The sequence below is a fragment of the Octopus sinensis genome, linkage group LG21 (assembly GCF_006345805.1).
Source record: "Octopus sinensis linkage group LG21, ASM634580v1, whole genome shotgun sequence".
In the NCBI taxonomy this organism is placed as follows: Eukaryota; Metazoa; Mollusca; class Cephalopoda; order Octopoda; family Octopodidae; genus Octopus; species Octopus sinensis.
The window spans coordinates 8,287,621-8,298,802 of NC_043017.1; the positions used below are offsets into that span (position 1 = coordinate 8,287,621).

Sequence of the window (11,182 nt, forward strand, 5' to 3'; positions counted from 1 at the left end):
AAATATTTGCCATGATAGCAGTTGAATTACTGTAATAATCTTTGCTTTGTGATTCTGATGTTATTTTATTCCTCAATAGTTGTGGCACGTCGACAGACACATCGGAAACGTCAGGCATCAGTTTCACTGGCTTTTGATTCAAACACCAAGAAGAGAATATTTCGCTTGGCAGACGGATCCCCATCATCTCCACCTTTGACCACTTTCAAGTCTACAGCTGGGTCACCTTCGGTATCATCGTCTTCACCATCTCCTGCTACTCTTCTTCCAGTTGTTTCCAGCGCTCCTGAGCTCAGCGGTCTCTTACAGTGTCCTCCTTCTAGTGCAAGCTACCTCACTAACTCCAAGCTACAGTCTTTAACTAGTGGCGGTGAGTTAGATACAAAACCAAAGACAGCTTTAGTAGTCACCAAACCTGAAGCTCAAAACTTAAGCATCGTCTCTACAGCTTCTCCCATGACCTCATCAATTTTATCTGAGCAGAAGCATAGCAGTTCTTTGAACAAACCAGTTTCTGCACAGTTGTTTACTAAACTTCCTCAAGCAAGCTCTTCGCACATCAGCCTACCCACTGGTTTGGGTTCCATCTACACAGTTTCGCACACTGGTCCACGTGGTACCACTGTCCATATCACCACAGCTGCTTCTTCTCCACAAATTCAGCAACTTCTCACCTCCATAGCTAAGTCAAGCTGCAGTCCAATATCAATCACTGTCTGCTCTGCAAAGGGAAGCAGTAGCAGCAGCAGCAGCAGCGCTAGTCAGACTTCAACCTGTCCCACTTTAAGTCTTGGTCAGCCAATAACCACAGCCAGTGGTAAACCTAAAGCTGCCAATTCTAACTCGGGACTCACATCTGTTCAACAAATCAGCAACAACAACAGCAACACATCTGGCATTAAAATAAACCCACCAGACCAAGAGAAGGTACAGGCCATACAGAAGCTACAGTTCCATGACTTTCCTTTAACCACTGCAGTTTTGACTAAAAGCACAGGCACTCCAACAATCACCCAGGCAAAAATCCTGTGCAATTCCCAACTAGACTTAGGCAAGCTACAAGCTTTGTCTGAATCTGCCAGCGGCAAACAAACAACGCTTCATATTTCATTGAACAGAGGCAATTTAACGACTGCCGGTGGGAGCATTTCTTCTCACAATCTTTCTGGTATCACAACTATAGCCAAGTCCACCAACTCCACTTCCCTTACTTCTACAACAGCAGTTTCTTCTATTCTGCCCATGTCTTCATCAATGCTCTCTTCAGGTGCATCATCAACTGGCAACATTAAGACATCGTTGATGTCCGATGCAGTTGGTGAATATTTAGTAACCAAATCCGAACCGCTCGGGCGAGTTTCTTCTCTCTTAGAATCTGTTAAAACCAGAACTGTTGAAGTTGCTGGCACTTCAGTCCAAACTGGTCAGCCATCATTTATGAGTTCCAGCAGTATCAAATCCTCTGTGGCCATAGGTCAGCCAGTGAAACAAGTCACCTCCCCAAACACCACAGTGGTAACATCAGTAGGAACCCTAGCCACCATTGCTTCAGACTCTTCTTCTCTAACCGATCCTCTTACTTCACGAACTGGCATTGGTTTACCAAGAGCAAACATTGTATCTTACAAAGCCACACCCAAAACAGTCTTGTCATCTACAGTAGCTGCCACAAGAACTCGCAGAATCAAAACACCAAAACAATATGATCTTTGAACTTCTGTTTTATTTCCGATTTTTATCATGTGCCTTGAAGACCGGAAGTGGGGGGTGGAATGAAGTCCTTTTGATCTCAGTTCTTCAGTTAATCCCAAACTAGAGTGATGGGAGATTTTTTTTCTAACAATGTATCTGTATATGTATTGATGCATGTGTGTTATTGTATAGTTAAGAAGTTCATTTTAGAACCATCTAGTTTCAGGTTCAATCCTACTGCATAGAAAGTGTCTTCTTGGATAAATGTCTTTGACTATAAGGCCCTGCTGGACTAACCAAATCCTTGTGAATGGATTTGGTTGGTTGAATCTGCAGAAACTCATCTACCAAATTCACTAAACAAGGCACTGACCAGTTCTCAGTTAGAGAAGATATTTGTCCAGATGCCATACCATGGGGCTGAACCCAAAGTCACATAGTTGCAAGAACTTCTTAATGGCAAAGCCATACATACACACAAGCACACATACAAACACACACGCATACATACAATCTATATATGTGTGTATTAATGTGTGTGTGCATGCTTGTTTGTGTCTTCTTGCTTGATAACCTGTATAGCTTTGTTTATGTCCTCATAGCGGTTCAGCAAAAGGATATCAACGTAATAAGCACCAGACTTTACAAAAAAAAAAAAAGCAAAATAAAAACAAGAAAAACAACAAATGCTGAGATCAATTTGCTTGACTAAAAAGCAAAAAACAAAAACACCCTTTCCACAGAGTGCCATGCTCCAGCATGGCCACAGTCCAATGAACAAAACAAGTAAAAGAACAAAAAGAAACCAATGTCTGTATTTTTTCCAGCAATATGTGAACGAATGAATTTCATACCCTCTACTCCAACACACACACACACACACACTCTCTCTCTCTCGCTTCAGCCATGTGCTTTAATGTACAACATTAATCGTTATCCTCTTATGTGGCCATGCTGGTGCACCGCCAGCATGATTTAGCCTCTGTCTTTTTATAAGTAGTCTCCTGTGAGCTGTGGTGGCTTGGCTTGTCATTTAAGGGCATAATACACTTGACCGGTCTGGTCTCCTGATCAATGCAAACTTCCCTCAGTCCGTGTAGCCGAACACTCTCGTAACCAAACCAATTCTACAATAAAATATAGAAATGGAAACCATTCTATTTCATACTCTTTTGAGTTTGTTTTTGTTTGTTTGTTTTTTTTTGCTTTTCTTTTCTATTTTTTTTTTTAGGTATCACATTTATTGTCCTTGCAATTTTTATCATCACCATCATCATTGTCATCGCAACTATCATCATCATCACAATTAGCATCATCATCACAATCAAAATCATCATCACAACCATCATTATCATCATCATCATCACCTCCATATTCACCACCACCACCATCCCCACCACCACCATCATCACCATCACCATCATCGTCACCATCATCATCACCATCATCTTTATGCATGGGAGTTTGTATAAAAATTGTTGTTGGTTAGCTCTAGGTAGGTAACCTGACATTCCAGCTGTGGCTATCCTTTCTTTTATTCAGCCATACTATGTCTTAGACCAGTGGTTTTCAACCAGGGTTCCGCGGAACCTTAAGGTTCCGCCAGTACAGTCCAGGGGTTCCACAAGAAGTTACAAAATTGCTAAAATCGGCAGTAATTTTTAATTCTCCTGTGCAGATATGTGTGCATAAGACTATTAAATTATTGCACAGGGGTTCCTCGAGCCAGTGGAATGTTTCCTTGGGGTTCCACTGCAGCAAAAAGTTTGAAAAGCACCGTCTTAGACTATACTATTAAATGTGTCCATACCTCACTCCCCTGCTCCTTTTTTTAAAGATAGTAGAGTGAGATTTGATGCTATTTTTTACTGGCAAGTGGTGATGTTGCTGTTGTTGTCATCCAGGTGAGAGGTTAGGTCTAAGAACCAAGTAAACCATGTCGGGATTTGAACCTAGAATGCAAAGAGCTGGAGCAAGACATCCAGCTTGATGTTCCGACGGTTCTGGCATCCACTGCTGCCCTGGTTTGGTACATTACCAAACATCCAACATTACCATCACCACCACCACCACAATAATTTGTTACTGTTTAGCCCTAGGTCAAATTTCATCCAACAGATCTGTGACCAAAAGTGTTGCAGTCATGAAACCATGATCATTCAGTCTTCTTTTCAAACACTGTTTAGATTGACAGATTATAGAACAGATAAGTTATTGATCTGATAGATTATAGAACAGATAGGTTATTGATCTGATAGATTACTGAACAGATAGGTTATTGAACTGGTAGATTACAAAACACAGGTTATTGAACTGATAATTTATAGAATTGATAGATTATAGAATGGATAAATTATTGTACTGTACTGATTGATTAGTGAATGAATAAATTATTGTACTGATGAACTGATTGGTTATTGAACCAATAAAACATTATACTAATAGGTTATAGAACTAATAAATTATCATACTGGTAGATTATAGCACTAACTGATTATTGTGCTATACATTATTAAACTGATAGATTATTGAACTAATATGGTATTGATAAATTAATGGATAAGTTATTGAACTAATATTATGTTTCACTGATAGATTATTGAACTGACAGGTTATAGAACTGATAAATTATCAAACTGGTAAATCATAGAACTGATTGGTTATTGTGGTATACATTATTAAATTGATAGGTTATAGAACTGATATTGTATTGATAAATTAATGAATTGGTTATTGATCTAATAGACTGCTATACTGATAGATTATTGAACTGACAGGTTATAGAAGTAGTAGATCATAACACTGATTGATTATTAAGCTATTCATTATTAAATTGATAAATAACAGAAGTTATTTATCATATATATGTTAAGTAAAATGAGACAACGAAGCCAAGGCTGTGTGGGATTTTCAGGACATTTATAATAGAAAGTTAGTCTTATATTTATAAAGAGGAAGTTAGACTTTCTCTTTATAAATGTCCTGAAAATCCCACACAGCCTTGGCTTCGTTGCCTCATTTTATTTAACATATATATGTGTATGTGCGTATATATATATATATATATATACATATATATATATATATATATATATATACGCACATACACATATATATGTTAAATAAAATGAGGCAACGAAGCCAAGGCTGTGTGGGATTTTCAGGACATTTATAAAGAGAAAGTCTAACTTCCTCTTTATAAATATAAGACTAACTTTCTATTTATAAATGTCCTGAAAATCCCACACAGCCTTGGCTTCGTTGTCTCATTTTACTTAACATATATATGATAAATAACTTCTGTTATTTATCAATTTAATAATGAATAGCTTAATAATCAATCAGTGTTATGATCTACTACTTCTATAACCTGTCAGTTCAATAATCTATCAGTATAGCAGTCTATTAGATCAATAACCAATTCATTAATTTATCAATACAATATCAGTTCTATAACCTATCAATTTAATAATGTATACCACAATAACCAATCAGTTCTATGATTTACCAGTTTGATAATTTATCAGTTCTATAACCTGTCAGTTCAATAATCTATCAGTGAAACATAATATTAGTTCAATAACTTATCCATTAATTTATCAATACCATATTAGTTCAATAATACACACACACCCTTATACATACTAATACATACACCAACCCTATACATACACACATCCAGACCCCTCCCACGCACTTTTAGCTGGTTCCTCAACCCTTTTATCAACCCTATTATCTCCCCTTATTTCGCTCTCGCGTCTCATGTTTGATCTTTGACCTCTGGCCGAAATCAGATCGCCATGTTGATTCGTTAGCTACTGCACGCATTTTTTTTCTCTCCTTCTTTCTGTGTTTTTCTCTCTCTGTGTATCTTTCTGTTGAAGAGCGTAGGCTCGAAACGTTAAAGACTTGTTTTATTTATATTTCCTGAGCGCCATACTAATACAATTGTTCGTTTGTTTTCCACCTGCCTTCGTCTTTTGTTTATTTTCATAAAGCTTCCCGTTATATATATATATAGTTAATCCAAACAAGAAAGCACAAAAAAACAACAACAACGCGAGGACGTGGAACAAATATAGTATTATTGGACGCTCAGGAAGGAAGGGAAGAAGGAGGGTTTAACGTTTCGAGCGGAGCTCTTCGTCGGAAACATAGGAGAAGGAAAGATCCAGAGAAGGGAAGGCAGGAAAAAAAATCGCCAATGGTACACACGCGGTCACATTTTGAACATATATATATATATGTATATATATATATATATATGTGTGTGTTCAGTTAAAAGAAGAAAGAAAAAGAATATCGTTTATATATATATATATATATATAGGTGGTGCTGAAAAATTCCTGGTTTTGGGTAAGAGAAAATACAGGAGGATCAGTTAATTAGGATTTTATTCAACATATTTCCCCTCTCAGATTCACACACTTATTGCAGCAGTCCTTCAGTTTTTCTAAGCCCTGTAAAAGAAAAAGCCTCCAACTAAGACTTTTCTGGTCCCCTTAAAGCCAGGAACTTTGCAGCACCCCTTCATATACATATCTCATTGATATACACTGGTAAAAGATATATGTGCACACTCATGTTTATATTTACAAACAAAACAGAGCAACACTCAGTACATGGTCCAGAACTTTCATTTATTGTGAATCTGTTTGTGATTCATCCCATTGTTACTCGAAGCTTAGCTTACGTGAAATTGTAAGATTCTGGGTAACAGTTCAGTGAATCACCAAATGGCTCCCAATACACAAAGTTTTGTGACGCAAACAGGAAAATGAACTCAAAACATGAGTATGTGTATATTCTTTTATTAATAATTGGCAAAGTTCCAGATTGACTCAGGAACTCCCAGTTTCTGAGTGCATTTTATATAAATATACAGATATAAATTGTGAATAATATATATATATAAATATACAGATATAAATTGTGAATAATATATATATATAATATAAAGATATAAATTGTGAATAATATATATATAAATATAAGATATAAATGTGAATAATATATATATATAAAGATATAAATTGTGAATAATATATATATATATATATAAAGATATAAATTGTGAATAATATATATATATATATATAAAGATATAAATTGTGAATAATATATATATATAAATATAAAGATATAAATTGTGAATAATATATATATTATATATATAAAGATATAATTGTGAATATATATATATATATATATATAAGATATAAATTGTGAATAATATATATATAAATATAAAGATATAAATTGTGAATAATATATATATAAATAAAGATATAAATTGTGAATAATATATATATATATATATAAAGATATAAATTGTGAATAATATATATATATATATATAAAGATATAAATTGTGAATAATATATATATATATATATAAAGATATAAATTGTGAATAATATATATATATATATAAAGATATAAATTGTGAATAATATATATATATAAATATAAAGATATAAATTGTGAATAATATATATATAAATATAAAGATATAATTGTGAATAATATATATATATATATATTAAAGATATAATTGTGAATAATATATATATATATATATAAAGATATAAATTGTGAATAATATATATATATATAATAAAGATAAATTGTGAATAATATATATATATATATATATATATATATATATATGTATGTATATATATATATATACATATGGGCAAAAAAGTCACATTCGATCACAGCACCAATAACAGTTAAGCTTCGAACAATGACCATACTCGATAACAAGAGGGCAGCCATCATATATATATATATATACATAAAAGTAAATAAATGGTACAACGAAGCACCGATATCTACTGAAAAATAGCGAACGTAATAAATACGACGCTATTGTATAGCTTCACTGCGTATATACTAGCAAAGACGTGTGTGCAACAAATATGAAAAAAATTTGTCTTACCTCTAGGAAGAACATCTGAAAAATGAAAAACCTAGATAACGGATATATATATATATATATAGGCATGGCTGTATGGTAAGAAGCTTGCTTCCTAACCACATAGTTCTGGGTTCACTTCCCCAGCATGTCACTTGGGCAAGTATCTTCTGCTATAACCTTGAGCCAACCAAAACCTTGTGAGTGGATTCGGTAGATGGAAACTGAAAGAAGCCTGCTGTATATATATATATATATATATGATGGACTTTCCCCTTAAAGATTATGTATGAGCGTTAAGCATTTGCTGAACAACCTTCACAAATGATTTGTTTATAGTGATCAAATGTTCGTGCCACACATTAGTTCACTCTCTCCATCAAATTGACGTTGCCTAAATAAGTGCATGGTGTACCATGTGTCAGGCATTGAAGCAGTAGCAGAGAAAACTGAGATGAAGTGTTTTGCTCAAGAACACAATCCACCACCTGGTCTAGGAATTGAAATTGTGGTCGCTACATTGTTAGTGCAACACACTAACCATTAAGCCATATATATGCATGTGTGTGTGTGTGTGTGTGTTGTCTGTATTGGTTCCTGCCCTCCCCCACTGCTTGACAACTGGTGTTGGTGTGTTTATGTCCCTGTAACTTAGCAGTTTGGCTAAAGAGACCAATAGAATAAGTACCAAGTTTTAAAAAATCAAGTACTGGAGTCGATTCATTTGACTAAAATTCTTCAAGGCCATGCTCCAGCATGGCCACAGTCAAAATGACAAACAAGTAAAAGAATCAGGAGTGGCTGTGTGGTAAGTAGCTTGCTAACCAACCGCATGGTTCCGGGTTCAGTCCCACTGCGTGGCACCTTGGGCAAAAGCGTCTTCTACTATAGCCTTGGGCTGACCAATGCCTTGTGAGTGGATTTGGTAGACGGAAACTGAAAGAAGCCTCTTGTGTATATGTATATATATATATATATGTATGTGTGTGTGTGTTTGTGTGTCTGTGTTTGTCTCCCTAGCATTGCTTGACAACCGATGCTGGTGTGTTTACGTCCCCGTCACTTAGCGGTTCGGCAAAAGAGATCGATAGAATAAGTACTGGGCTTACAAAAGAATAAGTCCTGGGGTCGATTTGCTCGACTAAAGGTGGTGCTCCAGCATGGCCGCAGTCAAATGACTGAAACAAGTAAAAGAGTATATATAATGATACTGCCCAAGTATTTATCATCATCATCATCTTCATCATTACTATTATTATTAATATTAAGGTGGTGAGCTGGCAGAATTGGTAGCACGCTGAATGAAGTGCTTAGCAGTATTTTGCCCATTGCTACGTTCTGAGGTTGACTTTGCCTTTCATCCTTTTGAGATTGATTAAATAGGTACCAGTTACGCACTACGGTCGATGTAATCGACTTAACCCCTTCACCCAAATTTGGGGCCTTGTGCTTCCAGTAGAAACGATTATTATATGTATGCTTGTATATATATTCATTCATGCATGTATACATGGTGTGTGTGTGTTCATGCGTACATGACAATTGTAAATGAGCGTCACTGTCATACAAGTGGTGTTGTTTGTTCCGAATCTTCTGTGAGAAAAAAATAAACATATCTGGCCATGGGGAAAATATAACCTTTCCTTCCTTGGAAACAGGGAAATGTTTTGGGGTCACTGAAAGGGCATCTGGCTTTAGAAAATCTGCTTCAGTAAATTCTGTCCTGAACTATTATGCAAGCAAGGAAAAAATGGAGGTTAAGGTGATGATGACAACAATGATGGTGGTGGTGGTGGCGATGGTGGTGGTGGTGGTGGTGGTGGTGATGTTGATGGTGGTGGTGGTGGTGGTGGTGGTGGTGGTGATGTTGATGGTGATGGTGGTGGTGGTGATGGTGGTGGTGGTGGTGGTGGTGATGTTGATGGTGGTGGTGGTGATGTTGATGAAGGTGGTGGTAGTGGTAGTGGTAGTGGTATGGTGGTGGTGGTAATATGCCCTTGCTGGAGCCATTTTCATTAAATAGACAAGCATGCATTGTGCCTGCACACATGCATGTGCATACATATTTTGATGTGCAACGATTAGCAAGTGATGCATTCTGTACTGTGAATTAGCACGTTGATTGAGGAACAGGCTAAAAGGGGTGGAGAGAGAGAGAGAGAGAGAGAGAGAGAGAAGAGATGGGACTGTGAGCTCCTGGTGTAACAGCAAAACTGGTCAGACTACATAGTGTAAAATGAATCATCAGATAAAATAGTGTGTGATGTGTTTGAATATGTTAGTGTGTGTGTTTGAATATGTTAGTGTGTGTGTTTGAATATGTATGTGTGTGTGTTTGAATATGTGTGCGTGTGTTTGAATATGTTAGTGTGTGTGTTTGAATATGTTAGTGTGTGTGTTTGAATATGTTAGTGTGTATATTTGAATATATGTGTGTGTGTGTTTGAATATATGTGTGTGTGTGTTTGAATGTATGTGTGTGTGTTTGAATATATGTGTGTGTGTTTGAATATGTTAGTGTGTGTGTTTGAATATGTTAGTGTGTGTGTTTGAATATGTGTGTGTGTTTGAATATATGTGTGTGTGTGTTTGAATATGTGTGTGTGTGTTTGAATGTGTGTGTGTGTGAATGTGTAAGAATATATTGGTATATTAATGTATATGTGAATGTATGTGTATGTCTGTAAATATATGTGAATGCATGTGAGTGTGTGTGAATATGTTGTTGCTGTGTGTGTGTGTGTGAGCCATGTGGATACAAATGTGTGTGTATATGTGTGTGGGTATGTATATGTATATACATACATATATATATATATATATATATATATATTATATATATATATATATATATATATATGTAGGAGCGGGCCAAAAGTCACGCACTGAGATTAAAATTCAATATATGTATATATTGCACATTTCAAAAGCAACACTTTATAAATAAAATATGTTTTGGTGCGTGACTTTTGGCCCACCCTGTGTGTGTGTGTGTGTGGTGTGTGTGTGTGTGTGTGTATGTGTGAATGTTAGTGCATGTTTGTCTATATGTGAAGTGTGTGTTTGTGATATGCCTACATGTAAGTGTGGGTCTAAGTGTGTGTGCACATGTGTGTGGTGTGTGTGTGTGTGTGTGTGTATACATGCTTATGCGTGGTTCTATGAATGTATTGTGTGTCTGTGCGCGTGTGTGATATCAAGATTAAATATATGTTTGTTGTACTCTGTCTTGAAACACAACCATGAAATTGGTGGTGGTAGTAGCGGTGGCCGTGGCGGAAGTAGTGATAGTGGTAGTGGTGGCGGTGGCGGTGATGGTGGTGGTGGTGGTGAGTGTCTAAGTAAATCATAAATCATGAATCGTAAATCTTATTAAAAAAAGAAAAAGGCTAAGAAATTTGGGTGGAACAGAAGATACATTTATTTATTTAGTTGTTTATTTTATTCTGGTTGTTTTTTTTTTGTTTTACTTATTCTGTTTTTTTGTTTTTTTTTTTTTTTTTTCCTTCTGACTCAGTTTATTTTTCGTTTGTTAAAGAAATAACAGGAACAAACTTAATAAACAAAGT

The 11,182-nt window shown here is 35.7% G+C and overlaps 1 protein-coding gene across 1 annotated transcript in view; it reads left to right on the forward strand.

Moving 5' to 3' along the window:
* The window catches only part of LOC115222828 (KAT8 regulatory NSL complex subunit 3), a 34,651-nt gene extending 31,783 nt beyond the window's left edge, over positions 1–2,868 (forward strand). The window contains exon 14 of the mRNA XM_029793144.2: positions 80–2,868. Coding sequence (XP_029649004.1) covers positions 80–1,713 — 1,634 coding nt within the window. The 3' untranslated portion in view covers positions 1,714–2,868. The remainder of the gene's footprint in view (positions 1–79) is intronic.
* Positions 2,869–11,182: the final 8,314 nt, after the last annotated feature.